Here is a 15,155-nt window from a genome sequence, read left to right on the forward strand (position 1 = left end):
AAAAAGAGGGGAAAACCCATGTATTTGGGTTGGGTCTCCATGGATACCCATAGGGTAGGTTATCCATTGCCATCCCTAATATATCCTGTAAACTACAAGAACCAAATTAAAATATCATTTAATTTTCCGTCCATCAAGTTTAACTGTCATTATTTATTAGATTAATATAACAAAATCTGTAAAATAAAAAGACAAAATTAAGCAAATTAAAACAATAAGAACCAAAATAAAAAAAAATAAAAATGCTAAAGATTCTAAAAATTCTATCAATTTTTTTTATCAAATATCTTACATTTGTGTAAAATTCACATAATGTAAATTTCATATGAATCCCACAATATTTAATAAAAATTTTAATAAATTTTTTTCTCTAACATCCCTCTTAAAAAAAATTGTAAATTACAGGACTATCTCTCTAATTTGCCTAAAATGAAACTCTCTAATTTGCCTAAAATATTTCATTCATAAAAGTTGCAACATAAAGGGATCTTTCTCTCTCTCTCTCTCTATCTTTCTCTACTCTCTCTCTGTCTCTGGCACTTCCCAGGAAGGCCAAACCGAAACAAATGAAATCACCATCCGCTGACTTCTCTCTCTCTCTCTCAGTCTTCTTCACCGTCAGATCCACTCACACGCTTTCGATTCCGATGCGGTCCACCGTCCGATCATTCTCATTCATCGCCCTCGTCGCATTCCTCATCGTCTCGCCGACCTTCGCCTCGGAGTCAGATCACAAGGTATACACTTTGTTTAACTCCATGTAAAAACCGTAATTTTAGCTAGATTTCTCATTGTTATCCAACTTTTCAACTCGCAGATCTTGTGTTTTGAATGTTATTGTTTGTATTCTATTCAGATCTATATGCGTAGGGCTTGAATTCGTTTGATTTTGGTATATAATTGCATAATTAATCGTGTGAAATTGTATTGCGTTTCGTTTCGTTTTAATCTTCGTGCAATTTTGATTTACGATCCAGGAGCATAGATTTTGGTTAATTTCATAGTAAGGTCATGGTTTGGGGTTTAGATCTTAACTTGGGAATGTATTCGCACTGGATGCAACCATATATGAGTGATGCAATTGTGGTGGAGAGAGAATGTATCTGTGGGTATGCCGGACGCGTGAATGGACATCATTCTTCTGGTTAACGGAGCAAGGGTTAAGGGGTTGCTGTGGTGCATGCTAAAATTGGAAACTAGAGTATTCAGAATTGTGAATTGAATTAGTGCTTTAAAGAAAGTGGTTTGCCTGTGTTCCTGTGAACTGTCAAAGGAAAGCAACTAAGTAATTCTATGTGTTCAGAGAAAAATGCTCAGAAAATTATCAAAAAGCCCAAATGTTAGATTGTGGTCCAAAACACAAACCAGGCATGTGCGAAGAAGATAAAACCATATAAATTGGGATCCACTGAGCTTGTTTGGCTGAGCTTGTATGCTCACTTTTTTCTGATTATAGCGTAAAAAAAGTTAAATTGGTGAAGATGGTGGTGGTAAGTTGATGGGTCTATTTGGTAGGGAGAGAGATGGGGTGGTGGGTATGGTGGTAAGGGTTTGTTGGGTGATGACGTTTGTAGTTGAAAAATGATGGTTAAAAGAAGAGATAAGAGAGACGAGAGAGAATATGATGGTTGTAGTGCAGGTGTACTTAAGACTGGGTAGTTTGTCATGGTGATATGTACAAGGCAGATTGGTGGTGAGATCAACGGGCATGTGCCAAAACAGTGGTGTATTAATAATTTTTTAGTTTGACATGGAGATGATTACTTTTGCAAAGGGTAAAACAGGGATTTGGGAAAAGATATGACATTACATAATCAAAGTTCTTCACTTGATTTACGTGCTAGGGGATCATGTACCATGAGATGAAGAAAGGTTTGGTAGCATGGTACAAATCAAAGTACTTTAATGATTATCAAAGTACTTAGATCATGTTAACTAAGTACTTTAATGATTTTTCATGATACAATTTTTTTCATGATTATTATAAATATTTTACTCAAAACCATAGCTGTCAAATTGGAATTCAAATCGTGAATCGAAATGACCTCATACCGAATCGTGAATCGAATCGTTTTTTTTTAAGATTTAGTCATTTTTTCGAAATTACTTAGAAAAATATATTTACACACTTAGATGTTAAATATATCTTATGAATATGAAATATTTAGATTTAAAATAAAAATATTATTTTGAATGACAATCACGTAGTTTAATAGGTAAGAAATTAACAAAAGTTCATATGTAAGATTATCATTGTATCTTTTTTCTTTTTTTAGATATTTTTTATCAATCATTCTTAACAAAGATAGTAACCAAATAGACAAACTATAAATTTTTAAAGTAACAATAATTAACAACAATATTGATATTTGGACAATAAGTATGCATCTTATCCAAGTAACAATGACCAAATAATAAGAAATAATTATTTAGGATATTTTATTTTAAAGTTTAAAATATTTTAAAAGGTATAACTAACCTCATCAATGTAATATTCAACTTCAATTTAATAAAATAGCAATAGATATTTCATGGTGTAGGTTACTTTAATCTTAAACATCTTTAGAAGATATATTATGATTTTTTAAAGGAAAAAAAATGAGAAGAAATGTTAAAACATGTTGAGTCTGATTGAATCATATTAAAAACTTCATGATCACTAAAATAATAATAAATCATGTATATGTATTGATTTTTTTGGTATTAAATGATATTAGTAGTTGTGTCATGTCATTTTCACTAAAAAGATGGAGAAAAAAATGTCGAAAATATATCGGAAACAATAATTTCAACAGTTGTATGAATCATAAAAAGTGAATCGAATCGCAAATCGATTGTGAATCGTGCGATTCATTAGAAATTCACTTCCAAAATAGATTTATCCCTAGATTTGTATCGATTTTGCAAAAATTGCGAATTGGATCATGAATCGAATCACGAATCATAAGATTATGATAACAGAGCTCAAAACATTTAATAATATAATATGTTTAAATTACAGGAATTGTACATAGCTCCACAGTTTATAAAATGTGTTAATATAGATTTGAATATTGTCACATGTTTCAAATGAAATGTTTCATGACATTTTAATTATATATGTGGTTGGCAAAAAAATTATAAGTACAAATTGGGGAGAAGATGGTTACATATATATATATATCAAAAGGAAAAAAACTTGGAGTACTTGGAATGAATATCACACCCATTTATCCAATCTTGAAATGTAATTTAAATTACAGTAAATTATCAACTTTTACGCAAATTTACATTATTATGTTATTAGCAAATGATCAATTTTTGTCAACTCATCATTTTCATTTCTTTTAGGCGGGACACTTAATTCACACCTAAAAGGAAAGGATAAATAGAAAAATGAAAAGGATGTCCCATGAAATAATAAGAACATAATAATGTAATTACATTCAACGATTTGATAAATGGGTGTGTGCCATGTTCATTCCAAGTGATGTATATATAACCCTATTATCCCCCCCTCCCCCCTTTTTTTTTTCCACGAGTTTTGGCCAACCATGAGCTTAATTAAAATGATGTGGAATGTTTGTGAAAATCATTCAAAGTCCATATTATCACCATTTACAAACTGGAAGCTTTGTACAATCCCTGCAATTTAAACATGTTATATTATTAAAATTTATAATAATTATTATATTCTTCAAGTAAAATATTTATAATAATCATGGGAAAAAATTTGTAATCCTGAATATTTCATTAAATCCCAGTTCACTTATACCATTTTTGGTCTTTAATCAATTTTGTTCTTCTGTATATTGTTAACTAATACCTATGTATTGTAGTCCACCTAAATTGTGCACAAGTAGCTCTAGTACTAGTCTTGTTTTTAATCCAGTCAAGTGGAACTTATGTTTATTTATTTATTCTTATTTACATATATTGTAGCTATATTGACTTTTATGAAACTAATTTATTTCCTCCTGTAGTATCAACCAGATGACCCTGTTACCCTTTGGGTAAATAAGGTTGGGCCTTATAATAATCCACAAGAAACATACAATTATTACAGCCTTCCGTTTTGTCATCCAATTGGCGAAATGGCTCACAAATGGGGTGGCCTTGGGGAGGTCCTGGGTGGAAATGAACTTATTGATAGTCAGATTGACATAAAGTTCCAAAGTATGTATAACTTCCTTTTATCTTTTGTGGTTGCTTTATTGTGGTTAAATGATGACATTGGCATCCTTTGACCTTGTTTGGCAGAAAATATGGAGAAGACCACCATTTGTGACCTTGAACTTGATGAAGCGAAGGTGAAACAATTTAAGGATGCTATTGAGAGTAGTTATTGGTTTGAATTCTTCATGGGTATGTTACGCACGGTAATCTTGTTCCTTATTACTAATTTATGATATGTGAATGGATTGCTATTGACATTTAAAAATAACATCAGGATTCAGGAGGGTGGTAGACTTACCCTTATCATGAGCACTTTTATTTAGTATGCCAACATATTTTTTGTCGCTTTTTACTATGCCTATTTCGGTTCTGAGAAGGAGAGAGAGAGAGGAAATGCGATACTTTAGTTTGTGGACTAAAGAACTCACTTTTTCATGATACTTTAGTTTGTGGAGTAGGGTGATTGATGGGAAATGTGATCAGGATTGGAGAGATTGGTATACAGATGCCAGTCCCATGGTGTTGGTGTTTGGAAAAGCATCATGAAAGTGAATTCTTTGCAAGATTGGGAGGTTGGTGTCAATTGAGACGTTTATTGGAATGCTTCAGGGTAACTTGGCTCAGATAGAGGTGGGCGACACTTTGGCTGGGAAAGGGTGTATGAAAATAGTGTTTTTGCAGCCTCTTTTTTGTCAGAATTTGCTGTGGATGGTGATGCATCTTTTCTGTGGAAAGCGATATTGTGATTAAAGGCTCTTTTTTCCAAGGTGGCTTTTTTTTGCTGGAACAGAGCGGTTTGTGATGCTATTTTAACTTTATGACTTTGAGGAGGAGGGGTGAAGTCCTTATGGATTGGTGCTTCTTGGGCAAGAATGCAGGGGGAATGCGTGAATCATCTTTTGTTGCATGGTCTAGTCGCAAGAGAGGTTTGGGATTGAGTGGGTGATGCCCAATTATTTAGGGAGCTGCCTTATATTTAGAAGGAAGGGTTGTGACGGGATGGCTTGGAATGCTACTCCTATATGTTTGATGTGGTGCTTGTGGATGGAGAGGATTGGGAGATTTTTTGAAGGCATGAAGTGTTCTATTTATTGCTTGAAAGGAGCTGTGCTTGCTTCATTGTATTTTTGGCTTAGGAAGGATTTTCCTTTTTGATTGCATTTTTTGTAGGTTTTTTGGGGAATTTTTATTTCCTTATAGATATATAGGAGGCTTATAGGTCTCTGGTTGGGTCCCCCTTTTTTTGGCACCGTCTAATGTATTGTTATTTAAAAAATGCTGTAAAAAATGAACTTTTGGGAACTCTATGTAAATCTGAATCATGTTTTTTATTTGGAAGATTTTAAAACATGCATCCCTTGCAAGAGACTATGTCATCCCTGCTGAATAGTTGAGAGAATTGCAACTTATGTACATCACACTGTATAATGAAGCTATTGATATTTATGTTATTATTGTAGAAAACCAGGGTTGCATTTGTATTGGCAATCTTCTACTTTGTTGTTTGGAACAGAATAAAGTTATTTTTAACCCACTGGCTGGGACATGCTGCTTATGTTGGCACCTATGAGCATTATGGTCAATAGCTTGTCATGGGAATTATTGCTCTCTTTGTGGGTATATTATTTTTTTTAACATAAATAGAGCTTAAAAATTAATGATTCAATTGTTTTGTCAAGCGCCTATAGCACTGTATATTCAACTTAGAGAGACAATTCGAGATTTCATATGCTGAAACAGTCGCACGCATAGTTGAGAGACTATACTAAACATCAGTATTTCATAGAGTTCTAGGAGGCTTGAGTCCATGAGTGTTTGATTTCTTAGTCTTTAAACTTTCTGATTCTTACCCTTTGAGGTATTGAAATGCAATTGCTGCATTCATATTCACTTTTGCATTGGATGGCATGAGCATCATCTAGGATCCTTGATTTTTTGTAATACTTTGATATTCCATTTTATAGCTCCATACTATATGTGGATTGGGAAACATGAGTGTGGAGGTGCTGTTTGGTTTTTATGCCTTTTGTTGGGTTTTGGGTTTCAATTTTCTTATATATTTGTTGGAGCTCTATTCATCACTTATGTTGCCCCTTTTCTGATCTTCTTCTTCTTGGTTTCCGGCATGCTGAATACTGTTCAGACGATCTGCCTCTATGGGGTATGTATTAACAAATTTTAATTTTTTTTTTATTTATGTATTGTACTTTTTGTATTATTAAACTTATTTTTAATTTTTTAGTCTGTTCAGATGTTTAATTCAATGCTTTATTTTATCATCTTGTCGATGTTATAGGTTTTGTTGGTAACCTGCATCCTGACAAGAACAGTGATAACAACAAGCATGTGCTTTACACACATAAAAACATTATTGTTAAATACAACAAGGATCAGGTCCTTTGCTTATGCACCATTTGATTTTACATGGGGATTTGTAATTTCTGTGTTATTGTTGTTAATTGTTTCTTTTCATGTAGATCATTCATGTTAACCTCACTCAAGAGAGCCCTAAACCATTGGAAGTGGGGAGAGCACTGGACATGACATACTCCGTCAAATGGATCCCAATTAATGTCACTTTTGCACGACGCTTTGATATTTACCTGGATTATCCATTCTTTGAGCATCAGGTAAATGGTGTTGTGTATGTGACATTCTTTCCCTCCCCTCTGTGTATTGTCAATAAAGGAATAGTAGGTGTTGCATTGCTTGTTATAAATTGGTTAATTCACATATTTGCTTATTTGCAATTTTGATACCATGGTATTTCTTGTAATAAATCGAGTCTTTAGTGGGTGGTTTGATGTTACATTTAATTTTTTATTAGAACTTAACTAACTGAGTTGCCTACGTATGATGCAGATACACTGGTTCTCTATTTTTAATTCGTTCATGATGGTTATCTTCCTCACTGGTCTGGTGTCAATGATACTAATGCGAACTCTTAGAAATGACTATGCAAAATATGCGCGGGATGATGATGATTTGGAGACTTTGGTAATGCTCTCAAACATTTCTGTATCCTGGCGCATGCACATGTGCATTTTTTTTTTTTCTAAATTGAATTTACTGGGTTGTTATCTTTTGTAGTTTTTATTTTTTATTTTTTCCCTCTTACATTAGAGAGCCCATTATTTTCAGCAATACAAAGTTTGGTGACTATTTGATGACCTCATATTCAGGAAAGAGATGTGAGTGAAGAGTCTGGTTGGAAACTTGTCCATGGGGATGTGTTTCGGCCGCCTCGCAATTTAGTTATACTTTCAGCTGTCGTTGGGACAGGTGCTCAGCTGGCATTGCTTATTCTCCTTGTCATCTTGTTGGCAATTGTCGGAATGTTGTACATCGGGTATGTGGAGAACCAACTAAGATGCATTCAACATGTCTCTCATCAAGCAGTAAATTATTGTTGTTGGTTGCCTCATTGTAATTGTAAATTGCAATTTTGTATATGGATTATGAACATATAGTCTGTCTGCCTGGCTGTCTAATCTAATCCAATTTTTCTATACCAGAGTATAGCTTGTAAATTTAATTTTCCCATCCATGTCGCTTTTATTGTATTTTAGTGTGTTTGCCATAGGTATTTGCGTATGCTTGATCTCTATGTCCATAGTTCTATTTTGATCTGATTTTGAGTTACTTTTCAGATCAAACCTTTTTGCCAGTTCCATCATGTAAGTGTTTTTTGGCTTCAAATTATTACTTATGATTCTGCTTATCTGTTTCAGGAGAGGAGCAATAGTCACAACTTTCATAGTATGTTATGCTTTCACATCATTCATTTCGGGCTATGTGAGTGGTGGAATGTACTCACGCAATGGGGGTATGCTCAATATCCACGTATTGCTTTATTTTACTCTCTTGTTGTATGCATTTGGTGGACACAACATCTATTATCTGCATAGAGTTTTTTTGAATTACATATTTCTTTCTTCTTTTCAGGTAAAAACTGGATAAAATCAATGATCCTCACTGCATCACTTTTCCCATTTATGTGCTTTGGGATTGGTTTCCTTTTGAATACAATTGCAATATTCTATGGGTCTTTAGCCGCTATTCCTTTTGGCACGATGGTGGTGGTTTTTGTCATTTGGGCTTTCATCTCTTTCCCTCTTGCACTTCTGGGTACTGTCGTAGGAAGAAACTGGAGTGGTGCACCAAACAATCCTTGCCGTGTGAAGACCATTCCTCGTCCAATCCCAGAGAAGAAATGGTACCTCACACCATCTGTTGTTTCTATGATGGGAGGACTGCTTCCCTTTGGCAGCATATTCATTGAGATGTATTTTGTCTTCACATCCTTCTGGAATTACAAGGTAAATGTTACAACATTATACCAATGCTTTTAATGGCTTTAGTGCATTCACTTGGGCGTTATTAGCAAGGAAATACAAATAAATAAAGAAAATTCCCAGCAATCCTCTTTGATATATTTGGAGTCATAAGAAATCTTCTACAGTGAAGTCACTCAAATTTGAGTCATCACTATACTTGGTTAAAGAAAAATTAAAATTACGTCATTGCATGAAATCTTAAAATTTCCATGTGACTAGGACACATGCATAGGTTTTGTGCAATTTGACATGGACTCTTTTATTCCTCTTAACCATGGTTTTAAATATCGGCTGATATGTATTGGAAACATTGCTGCCAATGTACCCTTGTCCACTGAATATGATGAAGGTAAGGCTTGAGGGTATGGGATATGTGGTCAACCTTGTATCCAGATTAGACACTTGGATTTTGCAACTTTTTACTATTTTTGAAGAAGTTGAAATTTGATAACAGTGAACAATTTCTAGTCTCTCATGAGAATGGGAGATTTAAAAAAAAAAAAAAATGTATATATTTTCTTTTTCTTCGCTAAATGGCATTTAAGGCCTCATTTGGCAAGATCACTTTTTAGCTTAAAAGCCAAAAAGTCACTAAAAAAACCAAAAAGCCAACAACCTATACCAAAAATATATCAAAAAGTCAAAGATTCCCCTTTCTCTCTACTTTTTGCACATATTTTCGTAAAAAATGAAAAAGTCATCCCAAACATACTAATTTTTTTTACCTCATTTTTTAGTCAAAAAGTCAAAAAGTTACTAAACTAGCATTTTCCCAAACGAGGCCTATTTGCAAGTACATTCATTGACAAGAACATCTTACATCAAAATTAGGTTTAGGGTGGTCCCACGCCCATGCCCACTCCCACAAGTTCCTGTTGGCAGCTGAACCATTGGACACTCCACCAGCCCTCTTCAGTTGGTTTGCCCTATCCAGCACAGTTCCTCTTGGTCTCAATCCAGTTGGTCTGTTTCTTGATGTTGTGGTGAAAAAATAACTTATTTTACTATTTGTATTCAATTGAACATCTGTAAAGTACCTGTTGGAAAAGGTAATATACTAATGATTTTGAAAAAAATAAAATAATGTAATACTTTTAAATGTAACATGTACAGAATTTGACTAGATTTGTTTCATTTCCATGGGAAGTTCACGAACCTCTTTTGCACTCCTTCATACTTTTGGAAAACTGAAACCCCATTCCCTTTCTTTCCCCCCCATCTTTTTTTGTTCATGATAGTCATATGAATAGTCAAGAGCTTAATTATGTCTTTTTGCTCTTTGTACTTGACAGGTGTACTATGTCTACGGCTTTATGCTGCTGGTTTTTCTGATTCTCATTATTGTTACGGTTTGTGTTACAATTGTGGGCACGTATTTCTTGCTAAATGCTGAGAACTATCACTGGCAGTGGACTTCATTCTTCTCCGCTGCATCAACAGCTGTCTACGTGTACTTGTATTCAATATATTACTACTATGTGAAGACTAAGATGTCAGGCTTCTTCCAGACCAGCTTCTATTTTGGATACACTATGATGTTTTGCCTCGGTTTAGGAATTCTTTGCGGTGAGTTTTATTGTTTCTACAAGCGTTCTTTTATTGCTGCACTGCTCTATTGTTGCTTCCTCATTTGTTTATATAATTTCTACAGCCCCAAAGCCTTTTATCATGCTCCTGAATATCCTGTTAGGAATTATGATATTTGATTTGCTGATCAAAACCAAAAAAGAAATGTTATGAAATCTGATTTTTTTTCAGTTTTGTACCTTTCGAAACAGAGGGAATTTCTATTTTTTGCCTGAAATTTTGTTTAGTGGCAAACTATGAAAAATGGGTCAGAATCTCTAGAGTTTTTTGAACATAATATTTAAGATACATTTGCTTAGTGTCTTCTAGGTTGTCTAGTTTGCTTAGTGTTGGATGTTTGTTAAGAATCAAATTATGCAAAAAGAAAGAAAAAAAAAAAAGGGGGGGGGGGGGGGGGGGGGGGACCTATGGCTCCTAAATTTTATCCCTTGGGTCATTTTGGTTTCTCTCTACTTGCAATTGGCTCAATTCTGATTCTTAATTTTAAATTTTATATCAATTTGATCCAATTGATAATGCCGTTAGTATTTTTGACTAAAAATAATCACTAAATTGGTTTGAGATTAACTCACCCAATTTAGTAGATTTATAATTTTATTGTAAAAATATGACACATGCCACTTGTATGCATATTTTTCATAAAAACAAATGTTAAGAGTTGTAATCAATTGGATTAAATTAAAACAAAATCATAAATTTAGGGTCAAAATCGAGCCAATTGAAATTATGGAGACTAAAATGACATAAGGACCAAAATACTAGGACTACTAGCACAATTTGCCCAAAAGAAATTTATTTCAATACACTTTCCACATATTCCTTTTCACTTATATATATATTTTTGTTCTCTTTTCAAATATTTCAATACACTTTTTATACATGTACATTTCCTTCCTAATTTACCTTATTTGATACATTGTAATTGACTGGTTCTATCAGTCTCTAATTTTCTTAACCAAAAAATTCTCCTTTTAATTACAGGAGCGGTTGGTTATTTGGGCTCCAATTTGTTTGTAAGGAGGATCTACCGAAACATCAAGTGTGACTAGGGCTCTCCGAGAAAGAAAATGGACCTGATGTTACTTCCCCAAGCTTTGGATGTCCGATTGTTGAGAATGAATGAGAGGAAGACTCTGGTCTGGTCATGTATGGGGGATCCAGTGATGTTCACAGACGAAACGAAAATCCACATAGTTAGGATGATGGCATGTAACTCTTCTAGATATGAAGCCCTGAGATTTTTACCCTTTTTTTTTTTCTTTGGCTGGGCTGTAAGTGGTTTTTTGTTACTTTATTTAGAATGCAGTGATTGTTTCTATAATCTAAAAGTATAAACATGAAAATGTGACTTAAACTTGTTATGCATTTATTTCTCCCCCCCCCCCCCCCCCCCCCCCTTTCCTCTTCTATTTTTTTTTTTTTTGATCAACAACAAAAGCTTTATTGATGCCCCGTTTTCCTCTTCTATTGATGTCCCATGTAGTGACTTCTTTTCAGTTTCTTTTATTTTGTTCTTTATCAATGCTTTTGACACAAGAAACTTGAGGAATATTGAGGGAATGAATTTTGTGCATCATAGATTGTTTGTCTATGGCAGTCTTCAAAATACTCTCTCTCTCTCTGTCTCTCTCTGTCTCTCTCTCTCTCTCTCTCTCTGTCTGTGACACAGTTAATTTAGGTTATGTGAAGAAGTCATGCATCATAAAAAAATATATCGAAAAAGTGTTTAAAAAATGAAGTGTATGGCGTGAGTCTGTTTGAGCATTTGTTTGGGTGCATAGCATTTTTGTTATGTTGAACCAAGATCAATGGTGACATACATGATGGCAGCATACTCCTTTTATTTTTGGTTATGCTCTCCCATGTTATTGATTGATTAGGGTTGGAGTATCTTTTTGTTTGTTCTGTTCACTGGTTTAGGGGTAGCCTTTGATCCATCAGTTATGAGTTTCGAATTATAAAAAATAAAAATAAAATCATTTTTTTGTTTGGTGTTTAGTTTCTTTTCCTTGATTGCAATGTTCAGTGGAGAGGTGGTTAAATGAGAGCAGTAGATGCTAAATGTGTGATCATGACAATGAGAAACTGAACCCATGTCCCCAAATTTGTACTGTGGTTCAAAATTTTGTATTTGTGAAAACCCAGTAACCAGAAATCAAATAACCCACAATCTGCCCTTTCTCAATGAAAGGCCCAAATTCAATAGATGGATATTGAGACAAACACTAACCACATATACACTGATGATAAAATGATAAAGTGAACCACACCAATCTGACACGTGGGCGAATAGGATACCATGCCACCTCATCCTTCACCACACTATTTCCACAAGCCTCTCCCAACACCAACAACATTAGTCTTTCCAACTCTCTATCTCTCTCTCCCCACCCCTTGAAGCTAAGCTTCCCATTCTGTGTCCCCCACACACCACAATGGCAATGGCAGCCTCACTCTCCAGCACCATGGTTAGCACCTCCTTCCTCCAGCGGCAGCAGCCGGTCACCTCCCTCCGATCGCTCCCTAACGTGGGCCAGGCTCTCTTCGGAGTGAAGGGGGGGCGTGGGGGCCGTGTAACAGCCATGGCTATGTACAAAGTGAAGCTGCTCACACCTGAGGGACCTCAAGAGTTTGAGTGCCCTGATGATGTGTACATATTGGACCAGGCAGAGGAGATTGGTATCGACCTCCCGTACTCGTGCCGGGCGGGTTCTTGCTCTTCATGTGCAGGGAAGCTGACAGGAGGGAAAGTTGATCAGTCCGATGGAAGCTTCCTTGATGATGATCAGATGGATGGGGGTTGGGTTCTCACTTGTGTTGCTTACCCTCAGTCTGATGTTGTCATTGAGACTCACAAGGAAGAGGAGCTCACTGCTTAAATTCCAATCTCTCTGTCTCTCTCATGTTTTGTTGGTCTGCTTTTAGTGTATTCCAAGGATATGATTGTTATGCTTATGAATGAGTAATTTAATCTTTAGTTTATTTTTTTTTTTTTTGGTCTCTTTTTACGTTCTCCTTTGTGATAATAAAAGAGATAGTTACAAATTTAAGATACAAATACAGTCTCCGTTTCATAAACAAATGCAATGGAAATGAGTAAAAAGAGTGGGTAATGTACCATACTATTTCAAGTTTTCAATCCAGGAAGACTGGGGAACTAAAGAATTGGTGATTTGAGTTCAATTTCCATGGGATGAAACCCTTTTTTTCCATTGAGGAAGTTAATATGAAAATTGCATCAATTAATTGTCAAAAAAAATGAAGGCCACTCAAAATAGTTTAAGAGTCGTATGCTTGATAAATGCAGGAATGTTTTTCTTCCACACAATCCTCAGCATTGGATAGGATAGGATAAGAAGACCTGTTTTCCTGGCAGTTTAGTCCATTAGGGGTATTTTTACACCTAAATTATTGTTGAGTAGCATTTTGGTCCCTTGAATTAAAAAAAAAAAAAAAAAAATACAAATTGACTCTCTAAACTATTGATATCGTAAAACCTTCTTAATGATGTTAACAGAATACATTTATTACTAAAATGTTACACACCTCTATATCATTTTATCCCATAAACTATCATAAAGTATCACTTTACCCTTTAACTATAAAAGTGTATAATTAAATATTTTAACTATCAAAATATCACACACTCCCTAATACTATTAACAAAAATTGTGAAATGACCAAATTAATTAACTAATATTTTTTACATCTCGCACGTTCCCTCTCTTTGAAGTCCATCATAAACAATTGCCAGCATATTTTAATGGAGTTTGATCTAATGTAAAATGTGTGAATGACCATTATCATTATCAATATGATACAAGTGGTTATAGTTTTCTTGTAGCTAACTTCCCATAATAGTGTATGGAGGTGAAAATTGTAAAGAGGGTAAAATCAAGCCGGATTGCATTGTGACTATTCAGTTTATAAATTAAGATAAATGTTAACAAATATCTTTATGCATTGTTTAGTATTGAAATAGTGTAAGAAATGTATTAAAATGATAAAAAAGTATTTTAAAATGAGAAAAGTGTAATGAAACTATATACCAATATCTCGACTTTTACGATCTCTTTTTTTTATTTTTATTTTCTTATGCATTTGGGGTACTTATTACCAGAACCCCAATGAACTAGTAGCAAACCTTCATGTATTGGTTTGGTTTCCAATGGAAGAACCCCCACTTACATAATGTAACTTATACAAATAGAAACAATAAAAATAGTGGACCACTCAATTCTTTTTTTCCTTTTTCTATCTTTCACTCTATATAATAAACTTTATAAATCTCATTCACTACCAACTAAAGAGTAAAAATAATAGTGTTAACTTGTAGCAAAATATACATGAAATTGGATAAAAATGTTACGTTGAAATAATTATGAGATAGGCTCTTGCCATCAGAGGACCGCATAGCGCAGTGGATTAGCGCGTCTGACTTCGGATCAGAAGGTCGTGGGTTCGACTCCCACTGTGGTCGCTTTTCATTTTGTTTGGAAAAGGTGTTACGTTAGGAACTTTAGATAAATTATTTTTGCTTAGAATTTTTTTTTGTATGGATCCACACCTATAGTAGAAAATTTGGTAATTTATTTGAGATTTATAGCATTTTTCTTAAAAAAGAGTTGTATTTTGAAATTTTTTGAATTTATTTTTTTTAAATGTTTAAGAATTTTCTTTTAATACTTTTTTTTAAATATTTAATTTTTTCTAAATTTTAAAAAAAATTTGAATTGCCCATATATATCTATATCATAATAAATTATTTGATCAATATTTTAAAAAATAACAAAATATATATTTTTTTACAAAAAATAAAAAATATTTGTCTTCAAAAATAAAATAAAAAATAATTTTAAAGAACAAAATAAAAAAAATATTTTGTTGATTTAAAAAAAAAATAGAGTTTTGAAAAGAGTTTGATTATGAGTTTTGAGTTGTGTGTTTAGTTATGAATTTTGAAAATAATTTTTGAATTAAGTTTTGAAAATAATTATTTAATTAAATTTTGAGTTGTATGTTTGGTTATGAGTTTTGAAATTTTCAATTATAGTCGCGATTCTAAAAGAGACCAAA

The 15,155-nt window shown here is 33.7% G+C and overlaps 2 protein-coding genes and 1 non-coding gene across 3 annotated transcripts; all 3 read left to right on the forward strand.

Moving 5' to 3' along the window:
• The first annotated feature begins 401 nt into the window (after positions 1-401).
• On the forward strand, positions 402-11,433 carry LOC114287329 (transmembrane 9 superfamily member 1). The gene is made up of 12 exons (XM_028230648.2): positions 402-737; positions 3,963-4,155; positions 4,240-4,344; positions 6,299-6,316; positions 6,452-6,549; positions 6,633-6,785; positions 7,018-7,152; positions 7,338-7,504; positions 7,887-7,981; positions 8,101-8,474; positions 9,785-10,058; positions 11,061-11,433. The coding sequence occupies exons 1-12, from the start codon at positions 567-569 to the stop codon at positions 11,126-11,128; spliced, it is 1,851 nt and encodes a 616-aa protein (XP_028086449.1). The 5' UTR covers positions 402-566; the 3' UTR covers positions 11,129-11,433.
• Positions 11,434-12,326: 893 nt separating this feature from the next.
• LOC114287330 (ferredoxin) lies at positions 12,327-13,061 on the forward strand. Its single transcript, XM_028230649.2, has one exon. The coding sequence runs from the start codon at positions 12,515-12,517 to the stop codon at positions 12,956-12,958; it is 444 nt and encodes a 147-aa protein (XP_028086450.1). The 5' UTR covers positions 12,327-12,514; the 3' UTR covers positions 12,959-13,061.
• Positions 13,062-14,485: 1,424 nt separating this feature from the next.
• Positions 14,486-14,559, forward strand: TRNAR-UCG (transfer RNA arginine (anticodon UCG)). The gene has a single exon. It is a non-coding gene; the product is annotated as a tRNA-Arg (tRNA).
• Positions 14,560-15,155: the final 596 nt, after the last annotated feature.

This window comes from Camellia sinensis, chromosome 12, assembly GCF_055761805.1.
Source record: "Camellia sinensis isolate YWXY chromosome 12, ASM5576180v1, whole genome shotgun sequence".
In the NCBI taxonomy this organism is placed as follows: domain Eukaryota; kingdom Viridiplantae; phylum Streptophyta; class Magnoliopsida; order Ericales; family Theaceae; genus Camellia; species Camellia sinensis.

What these genes read in the sequence shown, in the direction of transcription:
- LOC114287329 (XM_028230648.2), top strand. Translation starts at nt 567, where the DNA reads ATGAAATCACCATCCGCTGACTTCTCTCTCTCTCTCTCAGTCTTCTTC. An exon ending in ATGATGATTTGGAGACTTTG is followed by an intron (nt 7,153 to 7,337) that starts GTAATGCTCTCA and finishes CCTCATATTCAG; the next exon opens with GAAAGAGATGTGAGTGAAGA. An exon ending in AATGTACTCACGCAATGGGG is followed by an intron (nt 7,982 to 8,100) that starts GTATGCTCAATA and finishes TCTTCTTTTCAG; the next exon opens with GTAAAAACTGGATAAAATCA.
- LOC114287330 (XM_028230649.2), top strand. Translation starts at nt 12,515, where the DNA reads ATGGCAATGGCAGCCTCACTCTCCAGCACCATGGTTAGCACCTCCTTC.